Source organism: Quercus lobata, chromosome 8 (genome assembly GCF_001633185.2).
Source record: "Quercus lobata isolate SW786 chromosome 8, ValleyOak3.0 Primary Assembly, whole genome shotgun sequence".
Taxonomy (NCBI): Eukaryota; Viridiplantae; Streptophyta; class Magnoliopsida; order Fagales; family Fagaceae; genus Quercus; species Quercus lobata.
Window position 1 is genome coordinate 50,892,983 of NC_044911.1, and position 19,776 is coordinate 50,912,758.

The 19,776-nt window shown below is 41.1% G+C and overlaps 2 protein-coding genes and 1 non-coding gene across 3 annotated transcripts; 2 read left to right on the forward strand and 1 right to left on the reverse strand.

The window, feature by feature from the left end:
• Positions 1 to 755: 755 nt before the first annotated feature.
• On the forward strand, positions 756 to 836 carry TRNAL-AAG. The gene has a single exon. It is a non-coding gene; the product is annotated as a tRNA-Leu (tRNA).
• Positions 837 to 7,529: 6,693 nt separating this feature from the next.
• LOC115957307 (ubiquitin-related modifier 1 homolog 2) lies at positions 7,530 to 9,170 on the reverse strand. The gene is made up of 4 exons (XM_031075531.1): positions 9,030 to 9,170; positions 8,415 to 8,490; positions 8,241 to 8,323; positions 7,530 to 7,898 (listed from the first exon to the last, which is right to left on the reverse strand). Exons 1-4 carry the CDS (start codon positions 9,050 to 9,052, stop codon positions 7,781 to 7,783), a joined length of 300 nt encoding a protein of 99 aa, XP_030931391.1. The 5' UTR covers positions 9,053 to 9,170; the 3' UTR covers positions 7,530 to 7,780.
• Positions 9,171 to 10,519: 1,349 nt separating this feature from the next.
• On the forward strand, positions 10,520 to 11,473 carry LOC115957028. Its single transcript, XM_031075272.1, has one exon. It carries the CDS (start codon positions 10,520 to 10,522, stop codon positions 11,471 to 11,473), a length of 954 nt encoding a protein of 317 aa, XP_030931132.1.
• The last annotated feature ends 8,303 nt before the right edge of the window (positions 11,474 to 19,776 follow it).

The following is a 19,776-nucleotide window of genomic DNA, read 5'->3' on the forward strand; positions in this document are numbered from 1 at the left end:
ACCTCACCGGTTCAGCCCATCTTCCCGATCCGATGTCTGGAATATATATATATATATGTATATATTTATTTAATTGTTTATTTATATAAACATTTATATAATTATTTACATGTTTTTATTTATTAATTTTTGAATTATACATTGTTTATAACTGTGTATTTGTGGCAAATGTATATCAAAATGTTGGGACTTTTCTGATTGCAGGTCATTCATTAATTTTTTTCAATTATCCATTGTTGAATAAACTGTGTAATTCTGAATTATAATAAACAATTTCCGTAAAATATTTGGACGAATCAAACACCGGAATTGATTTTCCGTAAAACGATTTCCGAAACAGCCAAACACCCAAATACATTTTCCTTTTTCGGAAATTAGCATTTCCGGAAAATATGTATTTTCCGGAAAACGATTTCCAGCAACCAAACACAGCCTAAGAATCAATTGTTTAGGAAAAGAACTAGGACAACTTGTCATATTTTATAGAACAAAATAAAATATAGGTATGAATGAGAGAAACCAATGAGTTTATTTTCCTTTTAATAAAAGTTGTGTTCCATTTTGCTTCCTCTGTTTTTTTCCAACACCATATCCTAATAATTCCCAACTCCAACTCCACATCGAACTGGATGTCGATTTATTAGAAGAAAAAGTGTCCTATCAAAAAGAAGAAGAAAGAAGTGGAAACGATAGGTCGCTATAAGAATGATAAAATAAAGAATAATACCTAAAGTTGGAGACATATGTCAAGCATTGTTGAGATGGCCGAGTTGGTCTAAGGCGCCAGATTAAGGTTCTGGTCCGAAAGGGCGTGGGTTCAAATCCCACTCTCAACAATTCCTTTTCTATTTTTTATTTTTTTGTAATTCGAATCCCATCTATTATTATTCCTGGAGGAACAATTTTACATTTTAAAAACTTCTAGAATGACTTGGTAGTAATTTGTTATCTTGTTAATCCTCTTTCTAAAGAGTTTAGTATTCTACATAGTTAATCAGGTTGGATTGCAAAATAGTGAAAATACTGCAATCAAGAACAGGAGAAATCTTTTTTAAACTCTTTGACGATTTAGAAGTCACAACACAACACTGATACATTACCCTCTCTATTATTTGGTCCTTGTTTTTCCATTAGCAAACCAAACCTTGCATCTCAACAAAATAGAATAGAACCCATATTTAGAATCTGCTTTGTCCCCCCTTAACCTCTTAACTTAAAGAACATTCACATCAAGTGCTAAAATAGCTAAAATGCTGTCGCACCAAAAACACTAAAAAACTCACTATTGTTGCTAGATGGTAAACACAAAAAACGTTATTTAAATGAGAGAGAGAGAGAGAGAGAGAGAGAGACTTTTTTTTTCTTTTTGAGAATCAGAGAGAGAGAGACTTGAGTGGTAAAAGAAAGAATATCAAGTATATTAGGTGTATTGTAACTTTTTTTTTTTTTTTTTTGATAGGTAATAACAAATTTATTGATAATAGAAGTACAATGGATTTACGATAGTAAACTCACTGCACTGAAAAAAAAATACAAACCAATCAAAAAGAAAGACTAGCAGAATTAAGAAAATCAAACAAAGAATGACAATGCGTAAACCCCAAAATACGAGACCACTCAAACAAAGTCCTAAGCAGCAAAGACTTCACACAATCTACAGGTCTCTCAATATCCTCAAAAGTTTGGGCATTGCGCTCCTTCCAAATTAACCACATAAGACACGCTGGAACCATATTCCACACATTTGAAGTGTGACTCCCTAACCAATTCCACCATGCAGAGAGAAGAGAAACAACGTTCTTCGGCATCACCCACTGAACCCCAAACAAACAAAGGACTTCACTCCACAAGGTATGAGCATACTTACAATGGATCAATAAGTGATCCACAGTTTCCTCTTCACATCGACAAAGGCAGCACCAATTAACAAGAGGTAAATGCTTCTTAACAAGGTTGTCTATAGTAAGAATCCCACCCCTAGCAGTTGTCCATAAAAAGAAAGCCACCCTTTTAGGGACCTTAACACACCATATGCTCTTCCAAGGAAAAGACACCAACAGGGCTGCTAGCAATGAGAAATAGAAAGAGCGCACATCAAAAACACCACTACGATTCAATTGCCATATCATGGTGTCATCACCCCCTCTAGGTAGCTTGGATGAGATATGCGCAAAAAAATCATAAAAGATCCCTGTCTCCCAATCCTGAAAAGCACGACGAAAGCGTAAGTTCCAGCTTCTACCACCCCCATCCAGTGCATAGTCAACCATATCAGAAATCATAGCTGACTTATCCATAGCAATAGCAAACATAGCTGGATATAAATCCTTCAGGGCAGTAGGGCTACTCCAAGGGTCATACCAAAATCTGATACGAAAACCCTCACCCGCTGCATACAACACATGACCAAAAAAGCTCTCAACCCCCTTCCTAATGTTCTTCCACATACCACATCCATGCGTCCCTCTAACAACTCTAGTACACCATCCCCCACTGGCCTCCCCATATTTGGAAGCTATAACTTGCCTCCATAAATGTGTGACCTCATTCCCAAATCTCCATAGCCACTTCCCAAGCAAAGCTTGGTTAAATAGCCCAATCTTCCGAATCCCCAAGCCACCTACCTCCACGGGCCACACAACTTTCTCCCAAGCAACAAGTGAGAATTTAAAAACATCATTAGATCTCCCCCAAAGGAAATTCCTCTGAATCCTCTCTAATCTGTCCGCCACATGTTGTGGAATAGTGAACAAAGATAAATAGTATGTAGGAAGACTTGATAGGGTACTCTTCAATAAAGTAAGTCTACCCCCTTTTGACAAATATAACTGCTTCCAACCTGCAAGCCTTTTTTCCATCCGTTCAATGATAGGGTTCCATATTGAGGAATCCATATAATGTGCCCCTAAAGGCATACCCAAATAAGACATGGGTAAACGGCCTATCTTACAACATAAAATACGAGCTAAGGCATCCAAATTCCCAACCTCACCAACCGGCACAATCTCACTCTTACCAACATTTACTTTCAGTCCTGTGATAGCTTCAAAGAAAATTAGAACCATACGAATATGTAATAATTGTTCCTCGGATGCATCACAAAAGAGAATAGTATCATCAGCAAACAAAAGGTGAGAGATTTGCAAACCCCCACTTGCATTGGGACTTGCTTGGAAACCACTGAGAAAGCCTCCATCTTCTGTCCTTTTCAACAATCTACTCAACACCTCCATTACCAATAAGAATAGGAGTGGAGATAAAGGATCCCCTTGGCGAAGACCACGAGAACTGCCAAAGAAACCAGCTGGAGACCCATTAACAAGCACTGAAAATCGGGCAGTAGAAATACACATCTTCATCCATCTCCCCCACTTCTCCCCAAAACCCATCCTCTCCATAAGGTAAAATAAGGCACTCCAACTCACATGATCATAAGCCTTCTCAATATCCAATTTAATAATCACACCCGGAACACCACTCTTTAATCTACTATCCAAGCATTCATTTGCGATTAGAACAGAGTCAAGAATCTGTCTTCCCCCAACAAAAGAATTTTGGGAATTAGAAATAAGTTTATCCAAAACACAACGAAGTCTATGTGCCAAGACCTTAGAAAGTAGCTTGTACAAACTACCCACAAGGCTGATAGGGCGAAAATCTCTAATATTGACTGCACTAAGCTTCTTGGGTATCAAACACAAAAATGTGGCATTGAGAGATTTTTCAAAGATACATTCTTTGTGGAAGTCTGCAAAAAAAGCTAAGATCTCCTTCTCAAGAACACACCAGCATTTTTGGAAGAAAGCCATCGTAAAGCCATCTGGACCAGGGGCCTTATCACCCTTAGCCTCCCGAAGGGCTGCAATGATCTCCTCCTTCTCAAACTCCTTTTCTAAAGTAACCCTATCAGTTTCATCCAGATTTGCAAACTCTAAACCATCAATAGTGGGCCGCCAAGATTCGGTCTCCTGGTACAAAGACTTGTAAAAACCCACCACTTGATCCTGAATGGCAGACTCATCCTCATACAAAATGTCCTCAACCTCCACAGCCCTCATAGCATTTGTACGTCTATGAGAATTAGCAAGCCTATGAAAAAACCCAGTATTATTATCCCCTTCTTTTAAGTACAAAGCCTTCGATTTCTGCCTCCAAGAAATCTCCTCCAAAGAAGCTAAATACTCAATTTCAGCCTTTATCTCAAGTCTTCTTGCACTATCTGCCAATGACAAAGATTGCATCCCTTCTCTCAAGTCTAAGTCCAAAAGCTCAACCAGCAAGCATTTTTTCCTAAAAGACACATCCCCAAAAACATGTTTGTTCCAATGCTTCAAGTCTCCCTTAAGAGCCTTCAATTTGCAAGCTAGAACATAACTAGGAGACCCCACAAAATGGTAACCATTCCACCAACCTCGCACAAGATCCACAAATCCCTCCACCTTAAGCCACATATTCTCAAATTTGAAAGAAGTCTTTCCCCTCGACATTCCACCTGCCTCCACTAGAAGAGGACAATGGTCCGAAATCACTCGAGGAAGAGGCCTTTGAGTCACATCCAAAAAATGATCCTCCCAATCAGCGGTTACCAGCACTCTATCAATTCTAGACATAGAAGGGTTCTCTGAGTCACGGAACCATGTATACTCACCCCCCACCAAAGGTATATCAACCAAAAAATTCCTCTCAATAAAGTCCGAGAATTTGAACATGGCTGGACTAAAAGAAGTGCAACCAAGATGCTCTGCTGGGTATCTGATGATATTAAAATCACCAAAAACACACCAAGCTGCACTCCACCTCCCTCTCACACTATCAAGTTCAGACCACAAACAATCCCTAAGACCATCAGCATTCGGACCATACACCCCTGTACATATCCAATCAAAACCATCTACCACACCCTTAAACAAAATAGAAAGAGAAAAGCACCCAACCAGAACATCCATTTTTTTAAAAACCTTCGTGTCCCAAGCCAAAATAACTCCCCCTGCTGTATGAGTGGCATCCAAAGCTACCCAATCAACAAAAGGACTACTCCAAAGACTTTTCACAACAGCAGAATTGACAGAATCCAATTTAGTTTCTTGGAAACACACTACATCACACTTCCACTCCTTGAGTAAATTCTTCACCGTATCCCTCTTTTGAGGATTGTTTAATCCTCTCACATTCCAAGATAAGATTTTCAAATTCATGGACAACTAACTGAACCCACCCTACAGAAATTCTCAATCCCTCTGGTTTGTCGACCAGATTGCCCCTCATAGTTGACGGAAGAGACTAAATTCCTCAATTCCCTCATACCTTTTTTAGTTGAAGAGGTATTGCGGCGAAGACTACTGGTTGTAGCTTGCTTTTCCCACACTTTCTCAAGCTTTTGAAAAAAATCAATGCACTGATGCTCACATGAATCAATAGGAAATCCCACATATTTACTAAAGCCTTTAATCTTCCTCTTCACCCACACTGAAGGTTCCAAATCCTCCCCCACAAGAAAATCATCCAGTGCAGCCTCTGATACTATATCCAAACCCCCATGAGGATCCCACTTAGCCAGAGGTACACAATCCAAAGCATTATCACTCTCCTCATCCTTACCTGACCCCTTGGGTTAACCCAATCCAACAACAAAATTTCATCATCCTTAGAATCAAAACCCAGCTCAGATAGAGGAGAGAAACAATTTTTACCCAGCAGCTTGTAGTGGCGGATCATATCAGAGAATTCAACAACCGAAAGAGATGCGGAAGCATCGGACTCAGCGTTAACAGACTGCCCATCGGAGTTTAGAACAGCACCGGAGTTTGGGAAATTATCCGCTGCACTACCGGCGACAATCACGGTGTCACCCAAACAACCCACCTCAGCCCCGCTTGATTTATGGCCCACCGGAAGACCACCAACAGCCCCAACCTCATCACCGTACCCATCAGACCTTGGAAATACTCCACCCAACTCGCCGGAACCCAAAAACACCATCAGAAACTTCTCGGCTGAGCCATGGGGGTCCGATCCTTCACTACACTGGGGTCCCGCCAAACTATTGCAGTTCAAAACCTCCTCCACACACCCATCGGCCCTTGGGAGGTCCCCACCCAGCTCGTCGTTGATCGGTGACAGCTCCGAATCCTTCTCAGCTTGTGAGCCTGAACCTTCGCCCACCTCCCACAAACTTCTTTCAGTCAACCTTTCCAGATTTTTAATAAACTCATTTTGGGCTTTAGTTGGTTTGGCCCGCTGAGCTTGATCACATGTTATTGGGCCTAACTTAGCACATGTTGGTTTGACAAAAGTACTCCAATGTACCTTACGTTGTGTATTCCCATCAAAGGCAGCAGTTATTTTTAATGAAAAGTGGGCCTGGGTCCATCTGCCAGAAGGGCCACGTAAGGGGCAACTATTTATGGAAAGCTTATTTGAATTTTGAAGGAAATCAAATCCCCCAAAACTCTCCTTCTGATTTAACTTCCTAGGAATATTTGGAAACTGATTCTCCAGGCATAACTTCCTTCCTGATTTCACGTCGCCATTAAGATTTTTCCAAATTTGATTCCTTGAGTTTCCGGTGGATTTTTCTAGCCCACCACCGCCAGCGACCACCTCCGTTCCCAGCCTAGATGCTGATTTTCCCAAGAAGAATTTACGTAGCTTCATTTCAAAGAAAGCCCAACCTCCCTTATTCCTCCCTTCCGGGACACACAAACAACCACGTCTTGCCCCATTATGATACTCAGAGATTTCCACAAAAAGACCACTCTTGTTTGACCTACTAGAAAACTCCAAGAGTTTATACTGCTCATGAAACCGTTTAAAAAAGTGTTTCTTGCTAAAGTCCCAACGGCGCAGCTCTACTAGACAAGCAATGGTCCAATCCAACCCCGCTCTACCAACCCGGATTGAGCCACGATACCTACCCCTATTTTCAGTAATGGCATAAGCATCCATACGACCCCCATCAAAAGCCAAGAGAAATGACTTTGAATCAATACGAAAAGAAAAAGAGTGCTTCACCTCTGGTACCCCTGGTTTGGCTGAAAAAGGCTTGGGAGTGGGTTTAGGCAGGTGCTGTGAAGGCTTGGGATTTAGGGGTAAGGAGGTCTGGGTTTGGGGAGGAATAAACTGACCAAATTGAATTGGCCAAAAGAAGGGTTGTGTGAGTGGGCAAGGATAAGGGGGAAGGAAATGTTGTGGAGTAGGAAAAAAGTTTTGGCCGGCAAGGGGTAGAATTGGAGGCTGGGTTGGCAGGGAAGAAGGGAGAGATGGTAGTGGTTGTGGGAGCATTTTGCTACTCTATATTGTAACGTGAAATGTTAAAATAGATAAAGTTTTTTTTTTTAGTTGTTAGAAGCTAAATTTTTTGGTAGATTTGAAGTGAATGCTTTACATTAAGTGGACCCAATTTGCACTAGAATCTAGATTCACTGCCGCCTTAAAGAATCCAACTCCAATACTCCAAACAGAAAGTCAATATTATTCTTAAATTATAGGAATTTGATCTCCTACGAATTCTTAAATTTACAGAGATAAAATGGAAATGAAAAACAGATCATTTCAACAAATCTACTTGTCAACAAGAGAAAATGGAAAAGAAAATGGGCAGTAAAATCAACAAAACCTCTTATAACTTGTGGAGGGACTTGGGGGGGTCACTTTCCTGAATGCTTCAGTAATGAATATCAGCAAAGTACACAAAAATGGCTAGGATGCCAAAGCTCTTAATAATCTCATAATAACAATTACATTATCATCTAGTACACAACACAATCATCTCATCTAGATACTATCCACCATGCAAGGTTGAGATGAAAACCACCACATCCTTCTCTTCTAGGGTTGTATCGAGCTGCCCACTTAGCTCCCAATCACAATCATTCACAAGGACAAGAACACCAGGTCTCCTGCAAGACAAAAAAAACCTCTACGTGTTTAATAAGGATGTTTATGATGATAGATTGCATTAATTTTCTTACTTATAATCCTCTCCTTTCTCCAGGTACTCCCCTTTTTCACATCACTAATATTCATCACCCTAAAAGTGTTATTACCCATATCTATTTTGTAGCAAAATTTTGGGGTAAACTATGGATCCTCAACAAACTACTCAAGATCAGCAACATGTATTCTTTTCCGCCTCTCAAGTGACTCTCCCATTTCATCCAAAACTAAAATTTCATAGTTTTGGAGTGTATGTGCACACACCCACCTTCAAGATTGAAATTTAGAAGCAAAATTTAACTTACACAGTATCTCCTTTCATGAACATTTCAGACCTCTCCTTGATCAAATTGGTACGAACCCAACCGAGCAAATCTTTCATTGTTAACTGCCAAGTGCAAAGATAAACACATTGAGTCTGCTCACATATCTCACACTTTAAGCTTTTAGGAAAGCATCTGTTAAAACTAGAAATTTACCTTTTCTGCACCCTTTGGCATATCAACATTGACATTATGGACCTTTACAGAGTCACAGAGAAGCTCTAATCCCCCGCTGCCAATAAAATTAACATTGCATCCATTCCAATGAGACATAAAGCGTAGACAAAGATTAAAAGCAACCAATCATGTACAAAGTTAAAAATTGGAACATTATAAGTAAATTGATGTCATAAAAGAACCTAAGACATGCCCATATGAACCTTTTAACTGAACACACTGCACTGCTACAGTACTTGCAAAATCCCAAATCTTACAAAACAAAATACCCATCAATTTTTTTTTTTTTTTTTGAGATTACAAATATTGAAAATTTGGAGAATAAAGAAGTGGGTTTCGTTTATTATGCAACCTTTTTATCAGTAATCAATAAACACTTGACTGAGACAGTGAAAAACAGATTAAAGATCAAATTTTTATTGAACGCTAAACAAAAAAGGATTCATCTTGACAAATTCATGTTAACCTTAAAACTCTCAAACTTAAAAGCAGATTGAAACCAAAAAAAAAAAAAAAGAAGAAGAGAGAGCAGTTGTTATTAAAGTCATATGCCCAAGTTTTGATGTAAGATTACAAGACAAAAGGAGCAATTACCCGAATTCGAGAGTGATTTGCATTTTTTTGAATTTTCTCCTGCGTTGCAAAAATTAGAAACCCTAGAGAGAATGATATTTTTTGTATGGACGCGCCTTCTGTTTTGGCCTTGTTGTAGCGTAGGATCTAGTCAGATAACACGGCGTCGTTTCTCGACTCTGTCCCAAACTAAGTTCACTTGCTCTCTCTCTCTCTCCACGCTATGGGATTTTTAAAAAGATAAATTGTCAATCCACCTTTTTTTTTTTCTTCTTACAAATGGTTTTATAATAATATTAATTTAATGAAAATTATTGAGTCATGTAATATTGTTTAATGTTTCACATAATATGTCCTATTCTCTCTCTCCATGTGATGTGATTTAAAAAAAAAAATGCATTGTCAATCTAACCTTTTTTTTTTCTTACAAATGGTTTTAATAATTAATTCTATGAAAATTATTAAATCGTATAATATTGCTTAGTCTATATATATATATATATATATTAGGCTAAAATACAAAACTGATCCTCTAACTTTTTTCAGATTTCATTTCAGTCTCCTAACTTTGTGTTTATTCATTTTGATGGTGTCTAAAAATGAGCCAACTCCATACTCATCCATAGTGGTCGTCCAGAGAAGGAATAACAGAAAACGAGCTACTCGTCCTTGACACGCTAGTCCATAGAGGTTTTTGGACGAGTTCATCGCGCCAACTCTACAACTTTTGGATGACCTTCCATCCATCATTGCTTATGATGAGCTCAACGGCAGTTATAGAAATAGGAGCATAAAATATAACCTCCATGGCAGTTATGGAGGTGTACTCCAAACTTTCCGAACTCCGTAAAGGTAGGGGAAGTTATTAAATAGATAACTGTTTCCTGAACTTATAAAAACACGAATCTCCAACAAACAAAGGTAAGTTTTTTCCCAGACACAATCCCATAAGTTTGGAATTCCCTATTTCGGAATAAAAGACTAACTTTATCATCGGAGGGTTTGTGGCCGGTCAACCCCGATCTCCTCTGATCTTTCGTTTCTTCTTTTCCGAGCCCTCAAAATCATCGAAATCCATGCCATCTAGCCTACTGATTTTCTGAGTAATATCAGTTAGCGCCGTCTGTGGGAAGATTTGTTAGACTATATTGAGTTTTACAATTCCTTTCTCTGACAAAAAGGCTGCAATGGTTCGAACTAGATCGAGGGCTACCAGCCCAGGCCATCAAGAGAGTAGGGATGCTTCTAGCCATCCCCATCGCGATTGTCAATCTGCGCCTGCCATGCAACCATCCTCTGTTCATGTGCAATCCATGGCAGCCGCTATGGCAGAGTTAACTCGCCAGAATCAAGAACTGACAAGGGAGATTCATCTTAGGAGGCAACAGCATAAGGCATATGGGGAAGAACAAGACCAGAGCTAGGGAGATGAAAGAAATGATGCGCCCGAAAGTTAATCAAGGGGCACCACATCAAGAAGGGTGCCACACTTGGAGAGAGAGATCGACCAGATGAGGAAGGTGATGGATAAGATGAGGGAGAACATGAGAAGAGCAAATCATGTAGAGGATCTAGTTCACCGCACAGATTCCCCTTTCATAGCTTCCATCAATGGTCATCCCTTGCCTCCAAAATTCAAGATGCCTTCCTTGGATTCATATGATGGAGCGCGTAACCCTTTTGATCACATTGCTACTTTTAAGACTACAATGCACCTTCAGGGGGTCACAGATGAAATTATGTGTAAAGCATTCCCTACCACCCTCAAAGGTCCCGCACAAGTGTGGTTCAATAAAATACCCCCGAATTCGGTAAGTTCTTTCAAAGAGTTGAGCAAGTTGTTCGTTAATAACTTCATTGGGGGACAGAGACACAAGCGTTCTTCGTCCAACCTGTTGACCATAGAACAAGGGGAGAATGAAAGCCTGCGGTCCTTTATCACTCGTTTCAACAAGAAAGCCTTAACGGTAGATGAGGTGGATGATAAGCTACTACTGGCGGCCTTTCACAATGGGGTTAATTCTGATTTATTCATCCACAAGCTTTATGAGAAGGAACCCCAATCCATGGCTAAACTTGTCCATTCAGTCCAGAACTTTATGAATGTAGAAGACGCGATCATAACCAAGAAGAGGGAGAGAGCTGAAAGAATGGAAGCAAACCCCATGCGCCACTCCGAGCAAGTCCCTCGTCTAAAAAAGGGACGGACGAAAGATAAAAATGACTGGGATGGTAAGAGGGCTGGTCCTTCAGCACAGAGTCAACAATACACGCCACTGAACGTGCCGCTCAAGCAGGTCCTTCTGCAATTCAAGGACGATCATTCCTTGAAATGGCCAGAGAAAATGAAGGGAAATCCCAATAAGCACAATAGAAACAAATATTGCCGCTTCCATAGAGACAATGGGCATGACACAAACGAATGTTATGATCTAAAACAGCAAATTGAAAATCTTATAAGATAAGGAAAGTTGAGAAATTTCCTTGGACGAGAGCATAAGGATAAGAAGTTGAAAGGGAAGGTAGAAGAGTCGCCGCGCCCCCCACTTGGAGAGATAAGAGTTATTATAGGAGGAAGCTCAGCCGGTCAGTCATCCAAGTCCAAGAAGACATATCTGAAAGTAGTGCAAAATGTTCAACTCTCTGGACGATCTCCAAGGAAGACGAGCAAGCAATCACATTCACGGACGCGAACACTGAAAGAGTTCACCACCCCAATGATGATGCCATTGTTATTACTTTGCTAATTGCCGATTATACAACTAGAAGGGTGTTGGTGGATAACGGAAGTTCAGCAGATATTTTATATTACCCTGCCTTTCAACAAATGAGGCTCAGACGAGACCAATTTCGTCCAGTAAACTCACCTTTGGTAGGATTCAGTGGAATGAAAGTGCAGCTTGTAGGCACTGTCACATTACCTGTCGTGGTAGGGGCATACCTACAACAGGTAGCCAGGGACGTGAATTTCTTGGTGGTAGATTGTTCATCCTCCTACAATGCTATAATCAGAAGACCAACTTTAAATAGTTGGAAAGCAGTTACGTCTACTTACCACCTGTCAGTCAAATTTCCAACGCAGCATGGGATAAGACAGGTTTAAGGAGATCAGCTGGTAGCAAGAGAGTGTTACCTGGCCATGTTGGCCATGGACGAGCAAGTTCAGACGATGAATATTGAAGAAAAGAGAATGGTGGCTAAGCCCATTGAAGTGTTGGAAGATATTTCTTTAGACGAGAAAAACCCTAAGAGGTGCACCAGGGTTGGAGCAAATTTAAAAGAAAGGATTAAGAAGGACCTCGTCTGTTTCTTGAGAAAAAGTATTGATGTATTTGCTTGGAGTCATGAGGACATGCCGGGCATAGACCCTAGTGTCATTACCCACTGTCTAAATGTGTATCATTCCTCTAAGCCTGTACGACAGAAGAAAATGGTGTTTGCTCCTGAGAAAGACAATGCTATCAAAGAAGAGGTGCAGAAGTTAACCGTAGCAAAGTTCATTCAAGAAGTTTACTATCCAGACTGGTTGGCCAATGTAGTAATGGTCAATAAGGCAAACGGTAAGTGGAGAATGCGTGTAGACTTCACCGATCTGAATAAGGCTTGTCCCAAGGACAGCTACCCGTTGCCTCACATTGACCAGTTGGTAAACTCCACCGCGAGACACAAACTGCTTAGCTTTATGGATGCTTTCTCCGGATACAATCAGATAAGGATGGACGACGCAGATTAAGAAAAGACATCCTTTGTCACAAGCCAAGGCTTATTCTGTTATAAGGTGATGGCCTTCGATTTAAAGAACGCTGGGGCAACATATTAGAGGTTGGTTAACCATATGTTTCGTCCGCAAATTGGGTAGAATGTAGAAGTCTACGTAGATGACATGCTGGTGAAAAGTCAGGACAAGGGAAAGCATCTGGATGACCTACAGGAAACGTTTGACACATTCAGGTAGTATAACATGAGGTTGAACCCTAGAAAGTGTGCTTTCGGAGTGTCATCCGGAAAATTCTTGGGGTTCATGGTTTCACATGGGGGGATTGAAGCAAATCCATACAATATCCAAACGATACTGAACATGGAACCTCCACGGAATATCAAAGAAGTCCAGTCTCTTACCGAACGAGTTGCTGCCCTCAATAGGTTTGTCTTTAAAACTACTGATAAATGTTTTCCATTTTTTAAGGTACTTAAAAAGGCATTTGAATGGATGGAAGAGTGTCAAAAAGTCTTCCAGGACTTGAAAATCTACCTCACTACGGCTCCTTTACTAAGTCCATCTGTGCTGGGAGAGGAGTTGTACTTGTACTTAGCAGTTACCCCACATGCCGTTAGTTCAGCATTGATAAGGGAGGAATGAAAAGTGCAAAAGCTCGTATACTATACAAGCAGAGCACTAAGGGGAGCGGAAGGACGATATCCGCTAATAGAGAGGCTGGCTTTTGCATTGATAACGACTTCCAAGAAGTTAAGGCATTACTTCCAAGCTCATGTCATCAATGTCATGATCGATCATCCGCTCAAGAAAGCAATGAACAAGCTAGAAGCTACAGGACAACTGATCCAATGGGCTGTTGAGCTTAATGAATTTGATATCAGATATCAACTAAGGTATGCAATAAAAGTTCAAGCCCTGGCAGATTTCATTGCAGAGTTCACTCCAAGTTATGAAGACTTAAGCGAGGTAGAAAATAAAAAGAAATGGATTGTCCATGTGGATGGATCATCTACACAACATGCAAGAGGAATAGGAGTTGTTTTATTATCCCCGAAGGGAGATAAATTGAAGCACAAGGTTCATCTGCAGTATCAAACAACCAACAATGAAGCTAAGTATGAAACCCTTATTAAAGGGTTAGAGTTGGCTAAATCTATAGAAGCAGAATCGATACTCGTCCTGGAGACTCTCAGATAGTCATAGGCCAAGTAAATGGGACATGTGAAGCCAAAGAAGAACGAATGAAGAAGTACCTTAATAAGGTGGTATGTCTTATAAAGAAATTTAAGGAAGCTGATTTTATTCAAATCCTGAGAGAAGAAAATATGGAAGCATATACTTTAGCAAAAAAAGCCTCACCGAGCGAAGTAATAAACGAATTTGATGAAATTCAATACCTGCCTAGCATAGACTTTCCAGAGGTGCAGCAGATAGAGGGTGAAGAAAATTGGATGACTCCAATAGTATCATACTTGAAGGATGGAAAGCTTCCAGAAGGAAAAGACGAAGCCAGGAAGCTCAGACTCAGATCAGCCAGATACGTTTTCATGAACGAGGTATTATACAAAAGGGGTTTTTCATAACTTTATCTGAGGTGTTTAGCTCTGGACGAGACTAACTATGTATTGAGGGAGGTTCGTGAAGGAGCATGTGGCAATCACTCAGGAGCCAAATCACTTATTCACAAAGTCGTTCGTGCAGGCTAATACTGGCCAAACATGTAAGTTAATACCAAGATATATGTCAAGGTCTGTGATCAATGCCAACGATTTAGTAATGTCTCCAGACAACCATCAGAATATCTCACCCCGATGATGGCCCCATGGCCTTTTGCACAATGGAGACTAGACATCTTGGATCCCTTTCCACTTGGGATGAGGCAGATGAAATTTCTGGTGGTAGGTATTGATTATTTCACCAAATAGGTAGAGGCGGAACCCTTAGCAAGTATCACGCAACAAAATGTCAAGAGTTTCGTCTGGAAGAATATTATGTGCAGGTTTAGGGTGCCCAGAGTATTAGTGTCTGACAACGGACGACAATTTGACAATGCACTTTTTAGGGACTTTTGTAAACACTTCGGAATTCAAAATCATTATTCCTCGCTCGCCCATCCCCAAGCAAACGGCCAGGCTGAAGTTGCAAACTGATCCTTGTTGAAAATCATCAAAACTCGGCTTAAGGGGGCAAAGGGAGTATGGCCAGATGAGCTACCAGGTGTTCTATGGGTGTATAGGACGACGGTGAGAACCCCTATAGGGGAAACTCCTTTCAAGCTAGCCTATGGAAGAGAAGTAGTCATACCTGCAGAAGTGCACATGACCGACCATAGGGTGACGATGTATTAGGATAAGGATAACGAGGAGCAACTCCGTTTAAACCACGATCTAATAGACGAGGTAAGGACGAACGCAGAACATAGGACGACAAGATATAAAAACCTACTGGCTAGGCAGTATGATGCAATGGTGAAGCCGAGGCGATTCAACATAGGAGACCTTGTCCTGAAAAAGGTTTCTTTGGCAACCAAGAACCCGGCTCATGGGAAATTGGGGCCTAATTTTTGAAGGACCCTACAGAGTTATCAATTATAAAAGGTAAGGATCCTACTACTTGGAGGCTCTGGACGGTAGAAAATTGGAGCATCCTTGGAATGTTGAGTACCTGAGGAGGTACTATCAGTAGAAGTGCTAGCTTGGACGAGTGTTACTATGGATGAGCTTGGAGCTTGTTTGTCTACTTATGTTTAATAATGCTGCTACTTTATTATTTATGTTGTGGTTATGAACAAAGTTATGGATTTGTTTGTACTTATTAAACTCCTTGGAAGGCATTTACTTCTAAGTATATGCCTCGTTTGTGAACAATATTTATGACATGTACATAATGTTGTGCGAATCCTAGTTTCTATGCTATTTTTCGTTCAAATTAGTTCACAAGAAGGCTAAGAGCCCAAGACGAGTAAATTCTTTGGACACGGAGATGTAACATCTGTAAACTCTCCTAATGAAGGTATACTCGTCCACATCATGGATGAATAGAAGCCTTAAACTTAGAGTGAAAACGTCCAAATAATGGACGAGGTAAAGCCCATAATACCTTAGTCCAATACATGGACGAGGAGATACTTGAGCAAGCGCTCAATCTATTGATCAAAATGCCAACTAAACAATCCAATCTATGGACAAGAGAAAAGTTGGGCCTTTCATGAAACGTGAAAAATTAGCTAAGTCTAAGGACGAGTAATGCTGGTAATTATTATTTCACAAACGAATTACACTTGGTGAAATTCAAAATAATATAAATGAACAATGGACGAGCTGAGCTTGAAGTCTATTGTTTATAAAGATAAAGCTGATAAAAGAAAAATAACATTCATTTAGATTGTTCAAGGGCGGACAACCAACGTCCAAACACCCTTACGAAAGTAAAGCCAACTGTTGATAGCTCGTCCTAAAACTATGGACGAGCTTAGTATACTTGAGTTACATTAAAAGGTCCCAAGACTAAGGACCAAACAAAACTCAAAAGAAAAATATATATAAGAATACAAAGGTAACCAAAATATTAAAAGCTCGTTTTCAGGCGGGAGGGGCGTCGGTGTTTTGGTCATCCTGATGTGGCTGAGTAGTAGCGTCGTCCTCTATATTAACGTCTTCTGAACTCGTCTGGAGGAGGGAGCTTGTAGGAGCACCACTAAGATTGAGCTTGATAGAACTAAAGTCAATGTCAAGGAAGTTCTCCACGACGTCCATCCTAAAGTCCTCAACCCAGCTGCATAGTTGGTATCCAGTAAGTCCGTAAACTACTTGGACACCTTAAACTCCGTAACTACGTCTTCTTTGGCTTTCTTAAGAAAAGCAGTCAGCTTGTCATTCCTCTTCTAAAAGTGGTTAAGACGAGTGTCCTTCTCTACGATATTAGTCTTCAGCTCTTCAATTTGGTTCTGCAACTCCTTTGCCTCTTCCTTAGCCTTAGCAACTATCTCAGCCCATCGTTTACTCCCGTCTTTCACCTCCTTGATCCTCCTCTCCAGCAAGACCCTCGTCTTGTCCAAATTAGTTGCTTGCCTGGACACGGCGATGAACTTGGACATTGCCTGAGTCAAAGTTTTGTTAGAGCAAAAATACACGTCTACCTTGCTAACAAGACGAGCCATATAAAAAAAAGGGAAAAGAAAAAGCTTGCATACCTTGAAAAGGTCATGAACGCCAGAATGCTCAAAGTCCTTCAAAGACATGTTGTAGCAAGTCGTCACGTCCGCATCTGTCACAGCCGTCTACCTGTTGGAAAGGCTGAGACGAGGAAGGCGCCCTGGTTGTGGACAGGACTTGCATAGGAGGATCCTTGAGCTCTGGATCATCAAGGATCTGAACATCCCCAGGCTCATGGATAGAGATGGACGGAGTGGACTAAACGTTCTTAGGCTTAGACGACCTATGCTTAGCCTTTTTCTCCCTGCACCTGCTTGGGAGGTTCCCTAAATCAACCCCTAAGGACAAGCTCTTTCTTTTGTCACCTGTTAATGGATGAGGTTGGGATGGTAACTCCTGCCCAGCTACCTCGTTCACCACTTCTTTACCCATGTTCTCCTTCATTGTAGCCATTCCTAAAAAGAAAGATGTCAAAAAAAAAAAAAAAAAAAAGGGAGGGACGACAAGAAAAATTATGTCTATGGATGGTGAGCTTGTGTGCGATGGCTTCAGCGGACGGTTTAGGACCTATGCCCCAAATGGCAAGACGTTGGAGACTTACCAGAGAATGAAAAGCCCTGTCAATGTATAGACGAGCCTTCTGAATTCACTCAATGTAAAACCTGCTTAAATGAGGTCATCTAGCACTTATAAAAAAAAGAGAGAAGGAAAATTATTAGGTAACTACCTACAAGAATAAATATAATAAATAACAAAGTCACAGCTATAAGCATACCTTTAGGACGAAAGTTCCCTAACTCTCCTGTGTAGGGAGGAAATGGGTCTTGGGCAACCTCAATAGGGCGTCTAGCCCAGAAACCTGAGATAAAGAAGAACTCCATCTTCCAGTTCCTATCTGAGGTAACTATGGACTTAATTAATCTATAATCTTTCCCTCTGGCTGTAAATTGATAGAAGCCAAGAGATTGATTAATTTCGAAGGGCTTATAACAGTAGAAGAACTCGTCCACGATAAGAGGACGATTCCCCTTAAACACCTCCCTCCATAAAACTTACATAGAGACAATTAACCTCCATGCATTAGGATTGAATTGACAGACACCTAAACCTAACTTAGTCAGTAGTTCTTTAGCAAAAGCATTTAAAGGTAACCTAGGTCCACCTAAAAGATAGGCTTCATAGATACTGTGGGGCCGGAGAATTCGTGGCCCAGGCCCACTCTACATGAGGGCCCAAGGCCTAAGCCGAGGAGAGCTATTGCCGAGGACGCATAATGAAAGTCCAAAAAAGGCCTAAGGATATGGCCGAGGACGATCTTATACTCAGCACCTCACAAAACGCCTAAAGAAAAGGACAAACTCAGTATAGGGGCAGAACAGGGGAGAAAGCTGCCAACATCGTAGTACAGAATCCTGCATCTGACAGGCCCATACTCCAAACCATGTTATTTAACTTTTCCAACCACCCCCAACCACTCCAGGTATGGATTGATAGGACAGGTCTGCACCCCAGAAAGTGAAACTTACACGTGGACACTAAAAAGGAAGTGAACAATAGTATAAAAAGGAGAGAAAGCCAAGGGGTAAGGGGATCCCCGGAAAGAGGAAAAAATCCTACAAAAGGGAAAAGGGGAAGAATACTATGCTCCTCGGATGCTGTCCGAGGACTTAAATCTTACTACCCGCACCAATGGAAGGCTTAGCTAGTTAAGCCAAGTCCACCCATGTATAAGCTTCCATAAAAACCATGACTAAACCGCTCACCTGTGACCAAGGTCCTGCCTTTCAAGCCCACTTCTCTACAAATCATATTGTTAGGGCCCTTTACATACGAGCCCAATGTCATTCTTAGGTCGTTAAATAATCGTGTCCCTACAATTGGCGCCGTTTGTGGGGAGGCTTGCGCGTTGGCATAGGTGGCGGTGGAGTCAAGCCTCTGTCAAGCAAGGGCTAGCGAAAGCTCCTTCATTTCCAGTAGCGCGCTGTTGTTGTTCCGACATAAATTTCCGCTAAGGGCTATGCCTCGTAGTGTTAATGGCACGGGCAACTCTAGGGGCTTCCAACATCAAGCTAACGCCCCCCACCTTAGTCGAGGGGCTAATCTTCGAAAACAAGAAAAAACACAAGTTTTGGACAGAACCAAGGCCTTGTATGGTCCTCGGACTCAAGCCTATGGGGAAACCAACTACTTAATAGAAAATATACAAGTTTTGGACAGAACCAAGGCCTTGTATGGTCCTCGGACTCAAGCCTATGAGGAAACCAACTACTTAAGAGAAAAATACAAGTTTTGGACAGAACCAAGGCCTTGTATGGTCCTCGGACTCAAGCCTATGGGGAAACCAACTACTTAACAGAAAAAAAAATACAAGTTTTGGACAGAACCAAGGCCATGTATGGTCCTCGGACTCAAGCCTATGAGAAAACCAATTACTTAACAGAAAATATACAAGTTTTGGACAGAACCAAGGCCTCGTATGGTCCTTGGACTCAAGTCTATGGGGAAACCAACTACTTAACAGAACATATACAAGTTTTGGACAAAACCAAGGCCTCGTATGGTCCTCGGACTCAAGCCTATGGGGAAACCAACTACTTAACAGAAAAAATACAAGTTTTGGACAGAACCAAGGCCTTGTATGGTCCTCGGACTCAAGCCTATGGGGAAACCAACTACTTAACAGAAAAAATACACGTTTTGGACAGAACCAAGGCCATGTATGGTCCTCGGACTCAAATCTATGGGGAAACCAACTACTTAACAGAAATGGAGGAGCTTTCACAGACCCTTGTTTGACAGAGGCTTGACTCCGCCACCACCTGTGCCAACGCGCAAACCTCTCCACAGACGGCTCCATTTATAAGGACACGATTATTAACGACCCAAGAATGACATT